Source organism: Nicotiana tabacum, chromosome 4 (assembly GCF_000715075.1).
Source record: "Nicotiana tabacum cultivar K326 chromosome 4, ASM71507v2, whole genome shotgun sequence".
Classification (NCBI taxonomy): Eukaryota; Viridiplantae; Streptophyta; class Magnoliopsida; order Solanales; family Solanaceae; genus Nicotiana; species Nicotiana tabacum.
In genome coordinates this window covers 126,285,647-126,310,353 of record NC_134083.1, presented here as the reverse complement: position 1 = coordinate 126,310,353, position 24,707 = coordinate 126,285,647, and the positions used below count along the sequence as shown (strand labels likewise).

Sequence of the window (24,707 nt, the reverse complement as noted above, 5' to 3'; positions counted from 1 at the left end):
TTTGGCGAAAATTGGCAATTTGAAGGTTTGAAAAGGTCATACGTTTAACGAGAGTTGACTTTGATGTTATCTGGTTCAGATTGTTCTTTCGGGAGTTGGAATAGGTTTGGTATCTCATTTGGAACTTGTATACAAGATTTGAGTTCATTCCGGATTGGTTAGGCTTGAATCTGATGCTTGGTTCTAAGTTTGAAGTTTATGAACTTAAGAGATTGATCTTGATTGACGATTCGTGGTTTTGATGTTATTATGTGTGATTTGAGGCCTCGAGTAGATCCGTTTTATGTTGGAACTTGTTGATATGTTTGGACAGGGTCCCGAGAGGCTCGGGTGAGTTTCGGGGTGGTTACATACGATTTATAGGCCATTTTTAGTTGTTGGTTTTTGACTATAGGGGTATGAATCGCAATCACGGACCTTTGGGTTGCGTTCGCGAAAAGCAAATTGATGTTTGGGCCTTGTGAAACGCGATCGTGGAAACCTTACGCGCGATCGCGTAGAAGGATTTCTGCTGTCACAAAACTGACTGTGAAAGCTTATATCTTGCAATCTATAAAGAATCTGGAGATGATCTAAAAATAAAAGTTGTAGCCCTATGTGTCTAGCTTTCATAAATGCAAACCGTTTATTATTTGGGGGTTTTGTACAAAACGTCATGGCCATTATACTAGAGGCTGTCTGGAAGAGTTGAGCAAGCTGGTTGGAATTTGTTCATCGCGATCGCGGGAACATGACCGCGATTGCGAAGAGTAAAAACTGTGCTGGAATTGTTTCTGAATCCTAATCGCGAGGTTGAAGACCGCGATCGCGAAGGACCCCTGACAGTGCGTTAAAACATCAAATTTCAGGATTTTGAGTTCATTTTCATCACATTTTGAGTTCTTGGAGCACAAGTAAGGCGATTTTGGAGGAGATAAACACCCAAATCTTGAGGGTAAGTAATTTTATCTATGTTTTGATTATATATTTTGTTTTTCCATAGATTATTACACCTAAATCGAGGATTTGAAGAGAAAACATTAGGGTTTTTTGTCTAAATCTTTCTAAAATGAATATTTGAGATTTGAATATCGATTCGGAGTCAGATTTGAGTAAAATTAGTATGGTTGGACTCGTAATTGAATGGGTTATCGGAAATTGTGAGTTTTATCGGGTTTCGAGGTATGGACCCGGGTTTGACTTTTTTTGTTGACTTTGAGTAATTGATTGAAGATTTGACCTTTAATGATTGGGTTTGTCTCCTATGTCATTATTTGATATTTTTGAGTTACTTTTGGCTAGTTTCTAGCCGTACAGAGGTTGATACGTGTGGCATGGCATTTCTAGAGTGTTGTTTGGCTTGCTCGGTATTAGTTTTGGCTTGTTTGAGGTAAGTATCCTATCTAAACTTGGTTGAGGCACTAGGTGCCGGAGTTATTTGTGATAACTATGCGCTATCGATGCGCATATGTGTGGGGTTTGAGCCCATGTGCTAGCACCGGGGTATTTTCATGCTCGGGGTAGTTCTTAGGTTATGATATGCCTAGAATTGACTATTAAGATTTAAGCTATAATGTTTCTCATATTTGTATTATTATTGTGAACTATTTGAGCCACGTTTGAGGTTACGAAGAGGCTAATCCCCTGAATAATTATGATAATTGCTATTTCTGTGATGAAATTGCCGATTTAGTAAAGATAGCACATTTTGCACATTCCTACAATTTAGCATGTTATTATACAGTCCAGGAGCGTGAAATCTAATCATATACATGTGTTCTTGTATATTTGCTTGTATGTGATATGATTTGGATGCTTGTGACCACACAGGGTGGATTGTGTTGTTATGCCTGTGACCACGCCCGACGGATTGTGTTCTTATGCATATGACCACGCGGAGCGAGTTATGCTATTATGCATGTGACCACGTCGGGTTGATTGTGTTGTTATTCCTATGACCACACCGGGCGGATCCGTTATATTGAGCATGTGACCACGCCGGGCTGGTAGCACGTTGAATTGGTCGTGCTTGCGTGTCGATAAGCATCTATCCTTTTAGGGTCACCCTCTCATGTTACTCTCTTGATGGTGTACACACGGATTGTGAGAAACTGACGGGTTTCTGGTTGATGTGAGCTCTGGGAGAGCTGGTATAGGCATGAGAGCCGTGATGTGATTTCTATTTGGATCAGGTTGCGTGCCGCAATGCATTGATATTTGGTTATTCATTTCATATTTACTTGCAATTTCCTTGACTAATTACCTGATTTACTTGCATATCTTCCTTATATGCTGGATTGTTGACTGAGTAGAACACTTTAAAACAAAGAATTGTGAGCACCAAGGTGGTTTTACCTGTGATTTCCTAATTTGATCATATATATATATTCTACACATGTTGAATTTATGAATTGTACAGGTGATAGCGAGTATCATTTATAATATTTTCTTCTATTATCTCGTCGTGGTTAGTTATGATACTTATTGAGTACATGGGGTCAGTTGTACTCATACTACACTTCTGCACATTGCGTGCAGATCTTGGAGTCGATGCTGCTGTGTATGGCGGGAGATGGCATTGAAGATGTACCTACATTTCGATTATAGCTGCCACTAGTTCTTGGTAGCTTTAGATTTGCAAATCTATTTATGTATATTTCAAATAGATGATGTAATTATTTCGTATAAGTTTTGTAAATTCTAAGTCTTAGAAGCTCATGAATTGTACTACTAATCCTTGGGAGTTTTTATAGCAATTCAACTATTTTTCTCATTTAGTCTTATTATTCTCATTTGGGTTATAATGACTGTTACTTGCCTTACCTTGCAGGTTGGGTTAGGTACCATCACGACTAGATGGATTTTGGGTCGTGACAGCATAAGATGTAAATAAATTCAATATAAATCTCCTCTTTCGATTAAGCAAAATAATAAACAACTTCACAATACAATTTAAAACTCCATCAATTAATTCAAGCAATTGTCAAGAATCAAATCCCTGATCAAATTATTAAAAAACCCTGTATGTACACCCTAAGGGAATTTACTCTATAGAAATAGAAAAATTTATCTCAATAAGGTTTAAAGACATAGAAAACATCAATTCTAATAATTCGATAAAAACTCCCGTATTGCACCAATTGTTGGTTGAAAGCTTGATGAATTCTTGTATTTCCTTGCCTTATTTGATTCTCCAATCTTTCGTATGTCAAAAGTCCTCTAAATATTGTATGTTTGATGTATTTATACTATGTAGGAATGGACCCAGACGAAACTACCCTCTTTGAGCCGAAGTGGAAAAAGTTGGACGAGCAAATATACTACCGCAGTACATCGGGCGGCACACCATGCGCCGCATTAGTGGGAAAGTTCAGAGGCCTATTTTTTCCACTCTATAGAAAATTTACACTAGAACCCCGCGCCCCACGACGCGGTAGTATAGTTTTTCCAGAGCAATTATTTTTCTCAATTTTTAACATCCAAACGTGGTCCTCGAACTACGAACACGATCCTGGCTTAATTCTTTGAGCTTCTACTCAGACTTCAAAGATCCAATTCATCTATTTTAGCTCTAAACTTACTTCTCAAGTTGAAATCATATCCTACACAACATAACACACGTAATAAGTACAATGTACTAACAATTAGGCTCAAATACAATCAAAGTGTAGTAATTATAGTGCGAAATATAGTTAAAAATATGAGCTCCTAGCCTACCATCAATACCGCACACTTAAACCATTGCTCGTTCCCGAGCAATCAAATTATACTTCAATTAGAGATGACCTTTTCAAGCAACTCTCCCTAACTCATCAAGTCAAGAATATTTAAAACAGACAAAGCACCATGCCAAAACATCCTAGTCTCAAAACTCGACTCAAAAGCACCAAGTAGTTTTTACAACCCGTTCACTTACTCTAACATAGAGGCCAAAGACCTTACCTCTCCTTTGCAAATCATGTGCCCTCACACCAAAGATAGAGAGTAGTTCCACATTCAAAAGAATTCAAGAACAAATAGGGACTTAAGATAAAAAGAATTCGCTCGCTCTAAAAAATAAAATTCATGTGCCACAGAAGACATACCATGGGTTTGCCTGTAGTGCAATACTTTACTAAGTTGAGCTTATCCAGCCAAAGTAGGACTTTAAATGGTTGTAATGTAGGTTGTGGGACGGGGAGGATATATTTGGATCTAGTGACTATACCTCCCTGAGCACTTTAATACATATACATTTACAATTCAAACCCACACTTATGTTGAACTAAACCCGAACCTTCACAACATAATAACAACAACTCTAAATTTCTTTAAGCACAAATATAGCAAGATCTACCACTAGCAAGGAATTTATTTTCCCACAAAATACATACAAACACAAGACTTTGTTTCCCTTTTTTTTTCTTATCTTCTGATTTTTTCCTTTCAAACAATTATTTTTTTTTCTTTTCTTTTTCAATTCCCTACAAGTGGCACTCACTTTTTTTATGCTCTCAAAATAGTGCACCTTTCTCCTATTATCCTCAGTCACACTCAAAAATTCGACCATATCTCAACTTAGCTCTTAACAAGATCATAACAAATTCAAGTTCTTAAGAGAGGTAAAGGTTCAAACAGATAGTCAATTTAAGAAAAAAAGGGGTCAGGCTTGTAGTGTGATTGTCAAAGAAAAAAGATTATATGCTCAAATGGGCTAACTAAGATACACATTAATTTTGGTGGGTTAAAGGCATATATCTTGCTCAACAAGGAGATGCCCATATTACTTCCTAGACTGAACAAGACTGCTATTTTGCTTTGTAAATACACAGGACTAGTTCTAGACATCAAATGACATGCACAAAATATAAACAAAATCTCACAACCATATCGGCACATAACTCACTCAGGACCGGATTTATCCTTACTCAATAGTCAAAGCAGTTAAGCAAAGTCAAAATTAAATAATTTTAGGCACTATAATACACAATTCAAGAGATGAGCCTCGGTGTTAGCCCATCATCTTGATTGACTGAAATAAGCATGGGCGCGATGAAGTATTTACATAATGGACCTCGGCACGACCCTATGATGGTTGTTGCATCATGTTGGCAATACTGCCCGACATGGGCAGGTGTTGATGGGCATGGATTGTGGCATGACGAAAGGTGGCTAAGGTGCCAAGGCATAACCAGACCATGGCATTGGCGTGGCCATGGAAAAAGAAAGGCAACGGGCAGCAAAAGCATAGCGAGGGCTGGAAAAGCTAAGGCAAGCTAAGGCGGGGCATGGCAAGGCAAATGGGCACGGACAAGGCAGTGTCATGGGTGAGCTGGGCATGTAGCATAGGCAAACATGCGTGCAAGGCATGCTGCACACTGGCATGGGGCAAAGGCATGGCATTGTCCTGTTAGTGCCAAAATTTGAAGGATGCACCCATGTGCGACGCACATGCATGCAGTTGGGCGGTTACCTAATTTTCAACAAAGCGGATATGTAGGTTTTGGGCGGTTTCCTTGTAAAATTCGAATTGATTTCAATCCTTTGCAGTTGGGGATGTCAACTGCTAGTTTAGGATAAGGCAGCATGTGCCATACATGGGCCAAAATGTGTGCCTATATATATGTAGGCATGGCAGATTTGTCAAAGGTAGTGAGTGATTGTCTTTTGGATATCTTTTTGTAAGGCTGTTTCAAGTGTTCTTTGTAGCACGAGTTATAATACAAAGTAGGAAATAGATTCTTATAACTCTTTGGCTTGTCTGATTTCTATATGCCTTTTATATTCTATGTGTCAAACCAAAACGTGAGGGAAAAAATGAAGAGGGCTGAGTCATAGTGTGTGACTGACGCGAAGTGTCAAAACGAAAAAAATTGACTGTGTAATAATTGGTATCATAATGACGTCGGGAAGATCTTGGAATAATCATGGATTGAAGTGCAGAACTTTCTGAAAGATTTCAGAAGTTTGAGGCGCTAATGGGAATAACTGATGACGCCCTGGATTTGGTGGATATTCTGACGCAAATCCATGGTGTTAACAAAAAACTTCAACATGTTCGTGAGAGTGTTGATACCCAACTAGTGGAATTGCAAGCTTTACATGAAACTGCTAAAGAGCGGTTGGAAAATTTACAAAAGGAAAATGAAGAACTTAAGACGAAAATTTAAATCCTGCGACTGGCTATTGCAAATATGCCCCAAGGAGGTGAAGAACACACCAAAATTAACATTCCGAAGCCAAAGGCATTTATTGGCGTGAGAGGCGCCAAAGAACTGGAAAACCTTTTAGGAGACGTGGAGCATTACTTCTCTACTGCTCACATTCCGAAGAATGACAAACTGACCATGGCAAAGAGATATTTCAGAGAAGATGCAGTGCTGTGGTGGAGACAAAAAATGCAGAAGATGAAAGTGCTGGCAAACCCAAGGTTGATACTTGGGAAAACCTTCGTGACGCTTTGAGGGACAAGTTCTTGCCCAACAACTCATCTTGGGTTGCTAGGGATTGCTTAAAGCAGTTGAGGCATACCAGTTATATTTGGGACTATGCGAAGGATTTCTCATCCTTGTTGCTGGACATCCAAAACATGTCCGATGAGGACAAGCTGCATAATTTCATTTCTGGAATGCAAGGCTGGGCACAAAATAAAATTCGAAGGCAGAAGGTAAAAGATCTGCCTAGTACAATTGCGGCAGCGGGCACATTGGTGAATTTTTGTTCAACCAGTCTAACTTTTGATCCTTCTCCTTCTTCTAAGTCCAAGAAAAAGAAGAAGAGTAAGGACTGGAAGAAAGACAATCAGAAGCAAGATGGAAATGAAAAGGGCAAAGGGAAGATGGATGCTTCTTCGTCAAAACCAAGCAGGCAAACAAGTGGTTAAAAGGTTTGCTGGACATGTCAAAGACCTGGACATCATGCAGGAAATGGTCCCAATCAAGAAAAGATAAATGTTCTTCTTTCTGAAGAGGAGAAGCAGGGAAAGGGATAGGAATTTGCTGCTTATGTGAATTCGTTGCGGCTGTTGAATACATTAGTTTGCGTAATTGTGGTAGATAATATTGCCAAGGAAGAAGTTGCATATGTGAATGCTACATGGAATGATCTATCTGATGCTCACTCCACGTTAATGTATGTGGATCTGAAAATTGGAAACAAAAGTGTCGTGACCATGGTTGATACTTAAGCCAGGCACACATTTGTTGCCTCCAGTTGTTCAAGAGTATGGGTTGCAAGTGACAATTGTCCGACCAAGATAGATGTTGAAAACCAAAGGCGCAACCTAGTTTTGGGGTGGCACTGGAAGTCCCGATTATATTGGGACATTGGTCTAGAAAGCTCAACATGACAGTGGTTCCATTGGATTATTTTAAAGTGCTATTGAGAATTGATTTTCTGAAAAGGAACAAAGTCGCTCCAGTTCCTCATTTGGATGGATTTCTGTTCATGGGGGAGATGAAAGAAAGAACATTGGGATAGCTACTTTGATTTCTGTCATTGAATTTGAGAAAGGCTTGAAGAGGGGTGAGGAAACATACCTCGCTGCACTCGTTACAGTCAAGCCAGATATGCCAATTGAGGTCCCAAATTGTGTTGCAGATTTGCTAAAGGAATTCAAAGATGTGCTGCCACTAGAATTTCCAATGGAGTTACCAACGGGGAGGAAAACTAATCACATGATTGAACTTTTTCCTAGATCACTGCCGCCTGCACGGCCTCCTTACCGCATGTCGCCTATGGAACTGACTGAATTGAGAAAACAGTTAGTTGAGTTATCTGGTGCTCCTGTTTTGTTCCTGAAAAAGCAGGATGGTACGCTGTGGATGTGTGTTGGCTATAGGGCGCTGAATAAGTGACTATCAAAAACAAGTATCCAGTCCTTTTGATTCAAGATTTGCTGGACAGGCTCTCGAAGGCTAGTTATTTTACTAAGTTAGACTTAAGTTCAGGCTATTGGCATGTTAGAATAGCTGATGGGGATGCCCCTGTGACCACTTATGTAACTAGATATGGTAGCTTTGAATTCCTTGTAATGCTGTTTAGGCTAACCAATTCCCCGACAACGTTCTAAAATTTACTGAATAATTTTCTTTACAAGTACCTTGATGACTTTGTAGTTTTTTACTTTGATGACATAGTCATCTATAGCCGGACACTTGACGATCATTTGACTCACTTATGAAAAGTGTTGGAAAGACAGAGAGCATATCAATTCTATGTCAAGATGGAGAAATGTTAATTTGTAAGTCGTGAAGGTTCAAGCAATAGTTGATTGGCAAGCACCAAGTGCGATAAAGGAACTAAGATCAATTTTGGGCTTGGAAAATTATTACAGGAAGTTCATTACAGGCTATTCAAAATGGGATACTCCTTTGACTGATTTGTTGAAAAAGAATGTCAAATGGGTTTGGTAGGATTCATGTGACAAGGCCTTTAGTGCATTGAAGAAGGCAATTGCATCCGAACCAATCTTGAAGCTTCCAGATTTTGACTTTCCATTTGAAGTACACATTGATGCTTTAGATTATGTTGTTGGTGGTGTGCTGATCTAGGAGGATCATCCAGTTGCATTTGAAAGCAGAAAGTTGAACGCTGCAGAGCAACGCTATTCTACACATGAGAAAGATATGGTTGCAGTAATTCATTATTTTCAAGTTTGGAGAATTTTGTTGTTGGTTACAAAGTTTGTGGTGCGGATGGACAACGTGCTAATACATACTTCAAAACTCAATAGAAAATGAGTCTGAAGCAGGCCCGGTGGCAAGCGTTCTTGGCTGAATATGACTTCATGCGGGTACGCACTTAGTCGCAAAAAGGTATTTGCTGCAACTTACATGCTCACTCAAATTGAATCTGAGTTTTTGGATACAACCAAGTTATGTCCTCCGAATGATCCATTATATGTGAAATTAATGGATCAAGTGAAACACGGGACAGTTAGGCGGTACTGGATCGAGGATGATATGTTGCACTTCAAAGGGGGGAGAATTGTAGTTCCTCAAGATGCTGGATTACGTCGTTCACTTCTAAAGGAGACTCATGATACTCCACTGGTTATCCAAGTGTTGAAAGGATGATGGCTTTGCTATCTCGAAATTACTTTTGGCCGAAAATGGAAGATGACGTTAAGCCCTATGTGAAAAATTGTCTGGTATGCTAACTTGAAAAGGCTGAACGGAAGAGAGAAGTTAGTTTTCCACAACCTCTACTGGTTCCGGAGTATCTGTGGGCTTCCGTTTCTATAGACTTTATCAGCGGGCATCCAAAAGTTGAGGGCAAAGCATCAATTATGGTGGTGGTAGACAAATTCTCAAAGTATGGAATTTTTGTTGCTGCTCCAACCATTTGTTCTTCAGAAGTAGCTGACGAGTTATTCTACAAGCATGTTGTGAAACACTTTGGGGTTCCAAGGGATATTGTGAGTGATCGGGATCCGAGATTTACGCGCCGATTTTGGACTACTTTGTTCAAATTCATGGGGACTGATTTGAAATTCTCAACTGCAAATCACCCCAAACTGATGGGCAGACAGAACATATCAATTATCTGCTTAAGAGTACTTCAGGCATTATGTGACTACTAATCAGAGAAATTGGGTTGAGTTACTAGACAGTGCGTAGTTTTGTTACAACTTGCACAGGTCTTCGGCAACTAAAATGAGTCCTTTCGAGATAGTTTTGGGAAGACAACCTGACTCATCGCTAGAAGTTTCTCAGTTGAAATCAGGGGGCAAGTATCCCGCTGCTTATAGTTATGCTCGCAACAAGCATGAGTTTCTTGATGAGGCGCGAGACAACTTGAGAAGAGCGACTAAAAAGGTGAAAATGTATGCTGACAGAAATAGGCGGATTTTGGAATTCAATGTTGGTGACAAGGTATTGCTGAAGCTTACTCCACATATTTGGAAGAAAAGCAGTAGCAAGATGCGTCATCGTGGGATGATTCAAAAGTATGACGGCCCGTTTGAAGTTGTAAAGAAGGTGGGTGAAGTGGCATACCGGCTCAATCTGCTAGGACGTCTCACAATACACCCAACTTTTTATGTGAGTTTCCTAAAATCGGTTTCATGAAGATGCTGAGAAACCAAATAGGGCAATGTCAAAAAGTGCTCCTCCAGTAGAGCAAAAGCAATATGAGGAGAGTATTTAGAAGATTTTGGATCACCGTACGCTATGTCAAAGCAACAAGCACAGGCGGAGAGAGTTCACAGTTCAATGGGCGGGAAAACAGGAGTGTGAAACAACTTGGGAGAGAGGGTCGTCTCTATGGAAATTTCAAGATCAAATCAAGGCGTATCTTGATTCTGCCTCATCTAGGGCGACGAGTTCATTGATGGGGGAAGTTTGTTAGCCCTCTGGCTGGATTGACCGAACATGTCATGGGCGCGATGAGGGATTTACATAATGAACCTCGGCACAACCCTATGATAGTTGTTGCATCAAATTGGCAAGACTGTCCGACATAGGCAGGTGTTGGTGGGCATGGACTGTGGCACGACAACATGTATATAATGTGCCAAGGCATGACAAGACCATGTCATTGGCGTGGCCACGGCAAAGCAAAAGCAACAGGCAGCAAAATCATAACGAGGGCTGGAAAAGTTAAGGCAAGCCAAGGCAGATGAGCACGGGCTAGGCAGTGTCATGGGTGAGCTGGGAATGCACCATTGGCAGACATGCGCGCAAGGCATGTTGCACAAAGTTTCCTATTGGTGACAAAATTTGAAGGCTATGCCCACGTGCCGCGCACATGCATTTAGTTGGGCGGTTACCTGATTTTCAACAAAGTGGCTATGTGGGTTTTGCGCGGTTACTTGTAAAATTCGAATTGATTTGAATCTTTTGCAGTTGGGATGTCAACTGCTAGTTTAGGATAAGGCAGCATGTGCCTTATATGTGCTAAAACGTGTGCCTATATATATGTGGGCATGGTAGACTTGTCAAAGGCAGTATGTGGTTGTCTTTTGGCTATCTTGTTGTAAGGTTGTTTCAAGTGTTCTTTGTAGCACGAGTAATAATACAAAGTTGGGAAGAGATTTCTGTAATTGTGTGCCTTGTCTGATTTCTGTATGCCTTTTCTGTATTTTCTCCCATAACGTGAGGGAGAAAATGAAGAGGGCTGAGTCATCGTGTGTGACTGACTTGAAGTGTCAAAACGAAAACAATTGACCCTGTAACACTAGGCGTCACAACTAGTTCACTCATCGATCTCAAGGCATAACAGAGTTAAGACAAGTTATCTCCATTTAAGACCCTAGCATAAGACTTCTTTATTCCTAAGAAAAGAAAAACTACTACACTCAGTTCAAGCAAAATCCTTGGAAATAAAGTGCGGCACAAAACAATATCAAGGGGAAATTGTTATACTACCTAAGAAAAAAATAAAATAAAAGACATATTTTTGGGTTTCAAATTTTTTTTCTTTTCGACTTTAATCTCTCAAGAAGACAGTCGAGAAAATTCATCGTTCGTAAGTGTCTAATTTGTAAAAAAAAACAGATTCTAAAATAATGACAAAAAACATACAAGAAAAATATACACACATAGTAACATCCCCCACCACACACTTAAATTATGGCATGTCCCCATGACACCCAAGTAAAATCAAGAGGTAAGGAAACTTCCCTGACTATTTTTCTTTTCCGAGAACTCATGAACTCTACCCCTAATTCTGAACTTATTCCTCATTTTCGCTCTTTGGGATTATTTATGGAGCTTATTAAGCCAAAATCTTCTTAGAATATCTGTAAGACCCGCTCTTTTCTTTCTTACTTGGCCTTGTTTTAAGCTGTGAATTGGTCTTTCAGGATAATCCTCAACTTGTTCTTGTATTCTTTTACAGGATCACTCCATGCATCTTTCTGTAAATCTCCAAAAATAAAATCCCAATGATCAAGGTTAGAATAAGTAAACAAAGAAGAAAGATCATGAGAGTATTTTTCTGGTACGTCCTAGACCACCACTTTCTCATTATCTTCTAGTACATGCTGTAAATGTGAAAAACTGGTAGGGGGTCTGAAATCTTCTTTTATTGCTTCACAACCAACCAAAACCTTATCCTTAATTATCTCAATTGAATCAAAGTCCTCTTGCAGAGCACCAACTTCTCCTTATAAAAGATCATCCTTTTGAGTATGCTCATTCTCACTTGGTATCTCCTCCATATATTTACCATCACAATGAAATGAGCTTTCTGAAAGTATACTTACTATTTGACTCACTTGCGTTGTTAGGTTCTTAATGGCTTTATCATTTTTTATAAGTCTCTCTTCAACAGTATTCATAAACTTATACATAAGCTCTTCTAAACTACTATTCTCCTCTTGAGGTGGTTGTCTCACTTCACTTTAATTCTAGTCAAAATAAGGATATTCGTTCCATTCAGAGTCAAGATTGTGGCCATATGAAGCCTCATACTTATAAGGACTAGAAACAGAGTGAGTTATTTTCAAAATATGAACCATAGGTAGGAATACTTACCTGCTTGACAATCAACCCATAGATTATTTTTATTACATTTAAAATAAATACCAGACTTGTGATAATATTCAGTTGTTAACTCTTCAACCATTTTCATAGGCTGGTTTCACTCCATCTTCAACAGTAATTAGAGTTCAATATCAAGAGTATTTTCTTCAAAGCTTTCCCTCGAGCACTTGTCAAGTACTATAAAAGAAATTTTGAACATAAGTTAACTAATAAATAAAAAATAAAGAGGAAAAAAATTTAAAAGAAAAACAAAAGTTAATTCTCGAATTAGCACCAAAAACTATTTTGAACACTATTGATTGTGAATCCCCAGCAACAACGCCAAAATTTGACGAGCACAAAACACAACACAAAATTATTGCTCGCTAGTCAAATATAGTATAGTTAAATTATCGTCTCCACAGGGATTGGATATACACAATATTCGAGTTAACGGGGGATACTCAAATAGCTCTCACTGACACCAGAGAAGGTGAGGTCGTCATTCTTTCCCGCTGCCATATGGTTCGCCTTAAAGCCTTACGGATCGGAGAAGGAACGGGCAAGCCAGAGCAAGACTTGTCTATGGGAATACCCTGCTATCTCCTACTTTAAATAGAGAAAGTCCCTGGAATTCTATGATGCCGGGGATTATGTCTAAAAAACTTCGTATTGCGATCTCCGCTGATGATCGCTCTTTTCATTTCATAAGATCTATTCTTGGGCTAGAGCGTTAATATAACTTTTCTCTTTTATATGGGATTGGGCTTTGGAGAACTCCTAGAATGGGATTCCCCTTATGTGATATCCTTACTAGTACCAGTCTAACTAAGAGTCATCTGCTAGGCCAGCTTCCTGTGAGTAAGCCAGTGCTAAATAAGAGGGCTAAAAAAAGCAGTCAGATATGAGGGAAATAGCCCATAAAAGAGAGATCGGATGCCCTTTCCGATGCAATTCATGATGCGGAGCTGCCAACTAGCTAAGCTAGGTAGTTTGTTGTTAGAATATCTGTCCTAGTAGGAAGATGGAAAGAATATACTATACACTATAGGAGAGTCAAAGAATTGGCCTGTTGGAACTTTATCAAGATTAGAATGACAAGAAATATCCGTATCCGTATATAATAAGCTGGGCTTTATCCTTCCCGCCCACCTCATTAATATCTGAAGGGAAGAATCCGAGGGTAGCCTGATGATTAAGGGACAAGGACACTGTCAACAGGGTATGGTTCTTTTTTATCACCCCGAATGACGCACACTGCTTTAAATAAAGCGTAGTGAATAATGTGCCAGATCGCCTAACCAGTTGAACGAATAATCTTTAGTTAATTACTATCCAAAAAAATTAACACTTGATTGAATGATTATCAACTACGATTAACTACTAAAAATTAAACAATTATCAATTGATCATAGAAGACAAGATTTAAGCAACACAAAAATATTATTGAGAGAAATAAGGATAATTGACTAGACAGGTTCAAGATAATTGACTCGGGAACCAATTCTTGAATTAGTTCACTCTACAATAGTGTTGATTCTTATGAATTCACTAGATAATTAGATTAAACTTGGAGTTAAGGTTCCTCTTTCAATTAAATGTTAAATTCAGTAAATAATCCAATTGAAGCATGGTGACCAATTGCAACAAATAAAATGGTGGTTTTAGTCTAAAGGTGTAATGACCCGATCGGTCGTTTTGTGTATTTGAGCCATGATCCTTCTTTGAATGCTTCACACATGTGTTTTGTGGTTTACTGACTTCCGGGGTTGGTTAGTTTCGTTCCTAAAAGGTTTTGGGTTGATTTGGACCCTTTGGTTCTTAGTTTAGAATCCTAAGTTGGAAATATTGATCGAAGTTTGACTTATATGAAAACGACCCCGGAACGGTATTTTGATGGCTCAAGTAGGTTCATATCGTAATTTTGGACTTGAGCTTGTGCCCAAAATTTAATTCGTAGGTCCCTAGGTTGATTTGACTTGTTTTGCCAAATGTTGGCAATTTGAGGTTTAGAATTTTTTTAAGTTTGACCGTAGATTGACTTTATGACTATCGGGTTCGAAATTTGGTTTTAGGACTTGGAATAGGTCGGTTTTTCTATTTGGAACTTGTCTGCAAATTTTTGTGTAATTCAGAAATTGTTTGATAAGATTTGGACGCTTGGTTGCAATTCTTGTGGTTCTTGAGTTTTCTTTTGAAATTCATCCGTTTTGATATCCGATTCGTGGTTCTAGATGTTACTTTGGTATTTTGATCATGCGGACGAGTTCATATGATGTTATTATATATGTGTGGATGTTTGGTTTGGAGCCACGAGGGCTCAGGTGAGTTTCAGACATGTTTCGGAATGGTTTAGACTCATTTTTGGTTGCTGGTGTGCTGGTGCTGCAGCTACCATAATTGCGTGCACCAACCTCGCAATTATGAAGTGATTAGTAGGGGAGACGTATTGCAATTGCGATGCCTCACTCATAATAGTGAAGTGTAGGCTAGTATGGGTAATTTCGCAATTGCGACAATTTGGTCGCATTTGCTATGGGAGCAGGCTTCGAAAATGCATAGCCAATGTCGTATTTGTGACATCCCTATAGGATGTCACATGCCGCAATTGCAAGTTCTTCTTTGCAATTGCGAGGGCTCGTAATTTTGAATCTAGTGTCGCAATTGCGACATCTGCAACAGAACAAAAGGGCTGAAAACACGGGATTTGATCTAATTTCTCCCATTTTAGAACCCTAGACTCTATAAAAGGTGATTTGGAGAGGGGAGTTTTACCTACAACCGTTGGGTAAGTGATTTTGATAAATTTCCAACTATATTACATGATTATATATGAGATTTAATATCAAAATTATGAGAACATGAAATATTTGGGATTTGAGTCGAATTGGACTCGGATTTGAAAGCCAAACACATATATGGACTCGTGGGTTTAATGGGTAGTCGAGATCTACCTTTGGACTCCAGTTTTGACCGGGCGGGCCTGGGGCTCACTTTTGTTGACTTTTAGGGAATTGTGTAAAGAGCATAGTTTTAATAATTTTAATTGGTTTCTCTTGTATTGTTTGAAGATATTAAGTAATTTTTCGTTAGATTTGAGCCGTACGAAGGAGAATTTTGAGGGAAAAGGATAATTTTGAGTGTTAATTTGGCCTAGTTAAGGTAAGTATCTTGCCTAACCTTGTGGGGGGAAACTACCCCTTAGGATTTGGGTTGATTGTACTATTTGAATTATGTGGAAGACGTGTACATGAGGTGACGAGTATGTACACATGCTTTATGTGTAAAAGTTGACCGGTTTAGACTTGTAGGTTTCAAAAGCATTTAATTTTATTCTTCCTTACGTTGTCAATTTTATTCTTACATGCCTTAATTGAACTTGTTTTTACATGTTTTAGTTTCCATTGTCAAAGTTACTCTTATATGCATTTATTTGTAATTGTTGTTACATGCCATAATTCACACCGTTGAGTTATTCTCATGCATTCAGACTTCTTTACAATTTCATGCTATCTCTTTTATTGTTAAGCTTATGTTTTCCACTTGAAATGAAAGTTGCCATTCCACTGAAAATACCTTCATTATGGTTTATTGGAGTTGTAATTGTGAAAGCTATTAACACATTGAGGTTAAAGTTGTTGATTAATTATATGTCTTTCCTTGTTGAGTTATTTCTCATTTATTTTGTTGTTATTGAGATTCTTGTACACATTGTGATTGAGTCGTGGGCTATGTGTTATGGTAATATTGGTATTGTTGATTTTAGAAATATTGTGGCATATGGGCACGTGTGGTGCGAGTTGATTTTTGTGTTGTGATATCGATGCACATGCGACGGTATAAGGATAGGGGTTGATGTTCATGCGACGAGATAATGTGGGATTTATACGTGTTTTGATAGTAAGAGAATTACTTGAAGCCACGCGGTGAGATAAGGGGGCTAAATCGCGTGTGGATATTTCGGGAAAAATGTTTTTCAAAATACATGTGCAAGGCTCATGCGTCGATATAAGGAAGATTGCGATTGTAAATTTTGAAATATGGATATGAGGTATGGTGCCTCGGTTGTGATTCTTGATGTAAATTCTATGCTCATTCTTGTTGTCCTTTATTGCTTTAAGATTCGTTGTTATCCCAACATTATTGTATTGCCTTGTTGTTATTTTAGTCTTTGCTTTCCATTATTAGATTATATTATATTCTGTTCAAGTTTCTTTTGTCTAATAGGTGTCTTGACCTGGCATCATCACTACTGTACCGGGGTTAGGCTTGATACTTACTGGGTACAATTGTGGTGTACTCATGCTACGCTTCTGCACATGATCGAGGTACTTCCGCTCGTGTCGGATGCTAGTGATTGGACTAGCTATTCTAGATACTTCAAGGTATACCTGCTTGACGCCCACAAGCCTCATAGTCACCTTCTAGCACAGTCTTTTCTACTCTTTATTTTTTCTTCAAACAGTGTTGTATTTTGAGACTTCTAGTGTACTTCTCAGAGCTTACGACTCGGTTTCATCGGGTTTTGGGAATATTGTGATTTTTATTTAGTATTGATGTTATCATGAGACTTATCAACTTTATTTAATATTCATAGTCGTTATTTCTGTCAAATTCTCTTGTATGTTAGGCTTTCCTAGTCTTAGAGACTAGGTGCCATCACGATATCCTAAGGTGAGAATTTGGAATCGTGACAAGTTAGTATCAAAGCTCTAGGTTTATAGGTGCTACGAGAAATAAGAAAGTTTAATAGAGACTTGCGGATTGGTACAGAAACGTTTATACTTATATTCGAGAGGATACAAAATTGTTAGGAAAATTCTGCTTCCTTGATTCCTTATCGTGCGAATTTGTAGATTTCGAAATCCAAGTCTTTGTCTTTCTATTCGCTCACAGATGGTGAGGACACACGCTGCTAGAGCCGCGAGAGGCCGGAACCGGGGTAGAGGCCAAGGAGGGGCACGTGGTGCATCCAGAGCACCTGCCCAAGCATCGACCGAGGAGCCGCCAATAGCTCCAGTTAGGGGATAGTCACACGAGGCGCCTGTTGTTACTCCTGGACTTCTGGAGACCCTAGCACAGTTTTTGAGCATGTTCGACACTTTAGCTCTGGCGGGATCTATCCCCTTTGCACCAGCTATATCTCAGGCAGGGGGAGGAGCTCATACTCCAGCAGCCCGCTCCAGAGCAACATGTCCATTTTGATCATGTTTCAGGAGTTATGCCAGCGCAGTCCGTTATTCCTATTCAGCCAGAGGCATCTGATGAGGAGTAGAAGAGACTTGAGAGGTTTAAGAAGTATGATCCTCCTACTGTCAGTTGCACAACTACTGAGGATGTGTAGGGTTTTCTAAAAAAGTGCCATTGTATTCTCCGCACCATGGGTATTATGGAGGTGATCGGAGTTGCTTTTACTATATTTTAGCTATCAGGAACAGCGTATAAGAGGTGGAAGGCTTACGAGGAGGGTAGGCCAATCGATGCAGCCCCACTCACTTCGGCTCAGTTTTCAGAGATATTTTTTAGAGAGTTTGTTCCCCAGACTCTTCGGGATGCATGGCGCACAGAGTTTGAGCAGCTGCATCAAGGGACTATGCTAGTGTCATAGTATGCCATCAGATACAGTGAGTTGTCCTGACATGCACCTGCGTTGGTTATTGCAATGAAAGAGCGAATCCATAGATTCATGGAGGGGCTCAGTTATGGCCTTAGGTTCAGTATGGCTCGGGATTTGGAGACGGATACTTCATTTAAGTAGGTAGTAGAGATCGCTCGGAGGATGGAGGGTATGCGGGGCCGAGAGAGGGAGGATAGGTAGCCAAGAGGCCTCGAGGTTCTGGAGGATTTAGTGGTGGCCACACAACAATTTTAGCTCGTCATGGAAGAGGGTATGTGAGCCACTTAGTTTATTCAGCACTTGCAGCTACTAGCAGTGCTCCGTCTATTCCGAGGTCTTAGGTTGACCATTATTAACAACTACTTTCCAGTGCACCTATTGCATGGGGTGCCTTCAGCGGTTAGTCCAGCCGACCAGGACAGAGTCAGTTTCAGAAGCCACACCCACCGAGAGCTTATTTTGAGTATGGTGATACCAGACATATGGTGAGGGACTATCCTAGACTCAAGAGGGGTGCACCAACACAGACTACACAGGGTCCACAGGGTTCACGAGCCATAGTTGCTACTCCAGTTGCCGCTCCACCTACACCGCCGTCTAGGGGTGGAGGTCAGGCGGGTAGAGGTCACCATAGAGGGGGAGGCCAGGCTCGTTTCTATGCTTTTCCTAGTAGGATGGAGGCGGTTGCATCAGATGCGGTCATCAAGGTATTGTTCATGTCTATCATAAGGATGCATCAGTCTTATTTGATCTGGGTTCCACTTATTTATATGTGTCATCGGACTTTGCACCAAATTTGGATATATATCGTGATTCTTTGAGTGCTCCTGTATATGTGTCCATGCCTGTGGGAGATTCTATTATTGTAGACCATATTTACCGTTCATGTTTAGTCACTACTGGTGGTTATGATACCACAATTGATCTATTGCTACTTAGTATGGTAGATTCTGACTTGATCTTGGGCATGTACTGGTTGTCGCCCTATCATGCTATTCTACATTGTCACACCAAGACTGTGACACTGACTATGCCAGTGTTGCCGCGGTTAGAGTGGAGGGGTATGTTGGATTATATTCCTAGCAGGGTTGTGTCCTTTATGAAGGTACAACAAATGGTTGAGAAGGGGTGTGAAGCAAATCTAGCCTCTATGAGGGATATTAGTGCTGACACTCATACTGTCGAGTCAGTTCCGGTTGTGAGAGATTTCCCAAATGTATTCCCAGCAAACCTATCGTACATGTCGCCCGATAGGGATATCAATTTTGGTATTGACCTAGTGCCAGGCACTCAACCCATTTCTGTTCCACCATATCATATGGAACATGTGGTGTTAAACGAGTAAAAGTAACATCTTAAGGAGTTGCTTGATAAGGGTTTCATTCGGCCGATTGTCTCACTTGTGGGGCTCCAATTCTATTTGTGAAGAAGAAATACGGCTATATCACGATGTGTATTGATTATAGGCAGCTGAACAAGGTTATAATGAAGAACAAGTACCCACTAATGGGCATTGATGACTTATCTGATCAGCTTCAAGGTGCTAGAGTGTTCTCGAATATTAATTTGACGTCAGGGTATCATCAGTTGAAGATTCAGGACTCAGATATCCCGAATACTGATTTCAGAACTCGATATGGTCACTATGCGTTTTTGGTGATATCATTTAGGCTAAATGCCCCATCAACATTTATGCACTTGATGAACAGTGTGTTCCAGCAATATCTTGATTCTTTCATCATCGTGTTCATTGGCAACATCTTGGTGTATCCTCGCAGCCGGGAGGATGATGGGCAGCACTTGAAGATCATGCTCCAAACCTTGAGGGAGAAGAAGTTATTTGCAAAATTCTCCAAGTGTGAGTTTTGTCTTGATTCAGTGGTGATTTTGGGTCATGTGGTATCTAGTGAGAGGATTAAGGTTGATCCAAAGAACTTGGAGGTAGTTGAAAGTTGGCCCAGACCGTCTTCTGCTACTGAGATCTGAAGTTTTCTTGGTTTGGCCGGATAATATCGCTTTTTGTAGAGGGTTTCTTCTCCATTGTTGCACCTTTGACCATATTGACCCAGAAGGGTGCTCCTTTCAGATGGTCCGACAAGTGTGAGGTAAGATCCCAGAAGCTCAAGACTACATTGACTACAGCCCTAGTATTGGTATTGCCTACAAGTTTAGGGTCGTACACCAAGTATTGTGATGCGTCGTGTATTGGGCTTGTCGCAGTGTTGATACAGGATGGTAAGGTAATCGCCTACATGTATCGGCAGTTGAAGGTTCATGAAAAGAATTACCCTATGCATGATTTAGAGTTGGCAGCCATTGTTCATGCATTGAAAATTTGGAAGCACTATTTGTACGACGTTCCATTTGAGGATTATACCGACCATCGGAGTCTCCAGCATCTGTTCAAGTAGAAGGACCTTAATTTGCGGCAGCGGAGATGGTTAGAGTTGATGAAAGACTATGATAGCACCATACTATATCATCTGGGGAAGGCCAATATGGTGGCCTATGCGTTGAGTAGAAAAGCGGAGAGTATGGGGCAGTCTGGCATATTTACTGGCAACGGAGAGGCCATTAGCCATGGATGTTCAGGATTTGTCCATTTAGTTTGTGAGATTGTATGTTTTGAAGCCTAGTCGGATCCTTACTTCCGTGGTTTCTTGGTCTTCTTTGTATGAGCACGTCAGTATGACGATCCCCATTTGCTTGTCCTTAAGGACACGGTGCAACACGATGATTCCAAGGAGGTTTCTGTTGGAGATTATGGGGTGTTGCGGATGTATGGATGGATTTGTGTGCCCAATGTGGATGGGTTGCATGAGTTGATACTTGAGGAGGCCTACAATTTACGGTACTCTATTCATCCAGGTGCCGCCAAAATGTATCAGGATTTGAGGTAGCACTACTGATCGAGAAGAATGAAGAAATATATAGTAGAGTATATGGCTCAGTGTTTGAACTGTCAGCAGGTGAAGTACGAGTATTAGAGGCCGGGCGATTTGCTTCAGAGACATGAGCTTACAAAGTGGAAGTGGGAGAGTATCACCATGCATTTCGTTGTTGGGCTCCCATGAACCTTGAAGAAATTTGACGATGTATGGGTTATTGTGGATAGACTGACCAAGTCTGCACACTTCATTCCGGTTGTGACTACCTACTCTTCAGAGAAGTTGGCTAATGTTTATATTCATGAGATTGTTCGCATTCATGGTGTGACGGTGTCTATAATCTCTAATCGAGGAATGCAGTTCACATCATATTTCTACAGAGCTGTGCAACATGAGTTAGGCACACAGGTTGAGCTGAGAACGGAATTTTACCCCTAGACGGACGGGTAATCCAAGTGCACCATTCAGATCATGGAGGATATGCTACGTTACTGTGTTATGGATTTCGGGGGTTCATGGGATCAATTTCTACCGCTTGCAGAGTTCACTTACAATAACAGCTACCAATCGAGTATTCAATGGCTCCTTGTGAGGCTTTATATGGGAGGCGATGTCGATCTCCAATTGGTTGGTTTGAGCCGGGGGAGGCTAGGTTATTAGGCACTGATTTGGTTCGGGATGCCTTGGAGAAAGTCAAGTTGATTCAGGATCGGCTTTGCACAACATAGTCTAGGAAAAAGCATTATGCTGATCGGAGGGCTCGTGATGTAGCATTTATGGTGGGAGTGAGTTTTTCTTAGAGTTTCACGCATGAAGGGTATTCTGAGATTCGGGAAGAAGGGAAAGTTGAGCCCTAGGTATATCGGTCCTTTTAAGATCCTTGAGAGAGTTGGTGAGGTAGCCTATAGACTTGCATTGCCGCCCAGGTTATCGGCAGTTCAACTGGTATTCAATGCTCAGGAAGTATTATGGTGATCCATCACTTGTATTAGATTTTAGCTTAGTCCAATTGGACAAGGATTTGACTTGTGTTGAGGAGGCGGTGGCCATCTAGGATATGAAGGTCTAGAAGTTGAGGTCAAAGAACATTGCTTCAGTGAAAGTTCAATGGAGGGTTTATTCGGTCGAGGAGGCGACATGGGAGACCGAGCCCTATATGCGGAATCGTTATACTAACCTTTTCGTCACTTCAGGTATATCTTTATACACGTTCAAGGACGAACGTTTGTATTAAGAGAGTGAGAATGTAACGACCCAACCGGTCATTTTGTGTATTTGAGCCCCGTTTCCCTTTTTGATGCTTCACACATGTGTATTTGTGGTTTTGTGACTTGCGGGGTTGGTTAGTTTCATTACGGGAAGGTTTTGGGTTGATTTAAACCCTTTGTTTCTTGGTTAAGAATCCTTAGTTGGAAATGTTAACTAAAGTTTACCTTTTATGAAAACGACACCGGAATAGTGTTTTGATGGCTCCGATAGGTCCATATCATGATTTTGGACTTGGGCGTGTGTCCGAAATTGAATACGGAGGTCCCTAGGTTGATTTGACTTATTTTACCGAGTTTGATCGTAGGTTGACTTTATGGCTATCAGGTTCGAAATTTAGTTTTGGGACTTGGATTAGGTCCATTTTGCTATCTGGAACTTGTCTGCAAAATTTGCTGTAATTCGGAGTTGGTTTGACAGGATTTGGACGCTTGATTGCAATTCTAGAGGTTCTTGAGTTTTCTTTTGAAATTTTATGGATTTTGAAGTCCAATTCGTGGTTCTAGATGTTATTTTAGTTTTTTGATCGTGCGAGCGAGTTCGTATGATATTTGTAGACTTGTGTGGATGTTTGGTTTGGAACCCCAAGGGCTCGAGTGAGTTTCGGACATGTTTCGGAATGGCTTGGACTCATTTTAGGTTGCTGGTGTGTTGGTGCTACAGTTAACGCAATTGTGAGCACTAGCCTCGCAATTGCAAAGTGATCAGTAGGGGTGCAGGTATCGCAATTGCGATGTGTAGGCTAGTCTGGATAGTTTCGCAATTGCGACAATTTGGTCGCATTTCCGATAGGAGAAAACTTCGTAAATGTGGAGCCAGTATGCGACATCCCTCTGGGATGTCAGGTGCCACAATTGCGATTGCGAACCCAGTGTCGCAATTGCAACATCTGCAACTGAACAAAAGGGCAGGAAAGACGGGATTTCATATCATTTCTCTCATTTTAAAACCCTAGACTCGGTATGAGGCGATTTGGAGAGCAAATTTTCACCTACAATCATTGGTTAAGAGATTTTGATCAATTTCCTACTATACTACATGATTATATATGAGATTTAACATCAAAATTATGAGAATCAAAGAGAAACTTTCGGAAATGTTGTCTATGTTTTGAAAAATAAACAATTGGGATTTGAGAGTCGAATTGGACTCGGATTTGAAAACAAAACATATATATGAACATGTGGGGCTATGGGTAGTCGATATCTACCCTTGGACTCAGGTTTTGACCAGTCGAGACCGGGGTTGACTTTTGTTGACTTTTAGAGAATTGTGTAAACATCATAGCTTTATTAATTGTAATTGATTTCTCTTTCATTGTTTGATGATATAAAGTCATTTTTGGTTAAATTTGAGCCGTGCATGGGCGAATTTTGAGGGAAAATGCTATTTTAAATTGTTGATTTAGCCTAGTTGAGATAAGTATCTTGTCTAACCTTTTGAGGTGGAAACTACCACTTAGGATTTGGGTTGATTGTACTACTTGAATTATGTAGAAGACGTGTACATGAGGTGACAAGTATGTACACAGGCTTTATGTGTAAACTTTGACAGGTTTATACTTGTAGGTTACTCATAAACACTTAATTAATATTTTATTATTTACTCTGCCTTTCGTTATCAATTTTATTCTCTCATGCCTTAATTGAAGTTGTTATTACATGTTCTAGTTTCCATTGTCAAAGTTACTCTTATATACATTTAGTTGTAGCTGTTGTTACATGCCATTCTTCCCACTGTTGAGTTATTTTCATGCATTTAGACTTAGTTGCTATTTCATGCTATTTCTTTCATTGTTAAGCTTATGTTTTGCACTTGAAATGAAAGTATCCATTCCATGGAAAATACCTTCATTATGGGTTATTGGAGTTGTAGTTGTGAAAGCTATTAACACATTGAGGTTAAAGTTGTTGATTATTGATATATATTTCCTTGTTGAGTTATTTCTCATTTATTTTGTTGTTATTGAAATCCTTGGACACAATGTGGTTGAGTTGTGGACTACATATTATGGTAATATTGGTATTATTGATTTTGGCAATGTTGTGGCATATGGACACGTGTGGTGTGAGTTGATTATTGTGTTGTGATATCGATGTGCATGAAGCGGTATAAGTATGGGGGTTGATGTTCATGTGGCGAGATAAGGTGTGATTGATACACGTGTTACTAGTAAAGGAATTACTTGAAGCCACATGGTGAGATAACGGGGCTAAGCACGTATGGCTATTTCGGGGAAAATGTTTTTCAAAATACAAATGCAAGGCTCACAAGGCGATATAAGGAATATTATGATTGTAAATTGTGATAATTGGATATGGGATGTGGTACCTCGGTTGTGATTCTTGATATTTTATGTTAAAAAGGCTTATTGATTGAATGGTTATTGTTATTCCTTCATTTATTTTACTTGTATTTGACTGTATTTGATTACTTGTTGTTCTTATCATATGCTCATTCGTGTTGTCCTTTATTGCTTTAGTATCCGTTGTTAGCCTTACATTATTGTAC

General features: G+C 39.9%; 1 protein-coding gene across 1 annotated transcript; it reads left to right on the top strand.

Annotated features, from left to right (window-relative positions):
* Positions 1–6,152: 6,152 nt before the first annotated feature.
* LOC142180107 (uncharacterized) lies at positions 6,153–9,541 on the top strand. Its single transcript, XM_075251035.1, has 9 exons — positions 6,153–6,215; positions 6,326–6,836; positions 7,014–7,132; positions 7,362–7,777; positions 7,864–7,987; positions 8,214–8,363; positions 8,511–8,641; positions 8,765–9,011; positions 9,128–9,541. Exons 1-9 carry the CDS (start codon positions 6,153–6,155, stop codon positions 9,539–9,541), a joined length of 2,175 nt encoding a protein of 724 aa, XP_075107136.1.
* The last annotated feature ends 15,166 nt before the right edge of the window (positions 9,542–24,707 follow it).

Coding starts and splice junctions, on each gene's coding strand:
- LOC142180107 (XM_075251035.1), top strand. CDS start 6,153: ATGCCCCAAGGAGGTGAAGAACACACCAAAATTAACATTCCGAAGCCA. Junction 7,778..7,863: donor AAAAAGCAGGATGGTACGCT/GTGGATGTGTGT, acceptor TTTGCTGGACAG/GCTCTCGAAGGCTAGTTATT. Junction 8,364..8,510: donor TGAAAAAGAATGTCAAATGG/GTTTGGTAGGAT, acceptor GTGCTGATCTAG/GAGGATCATCCAGTTGCATT.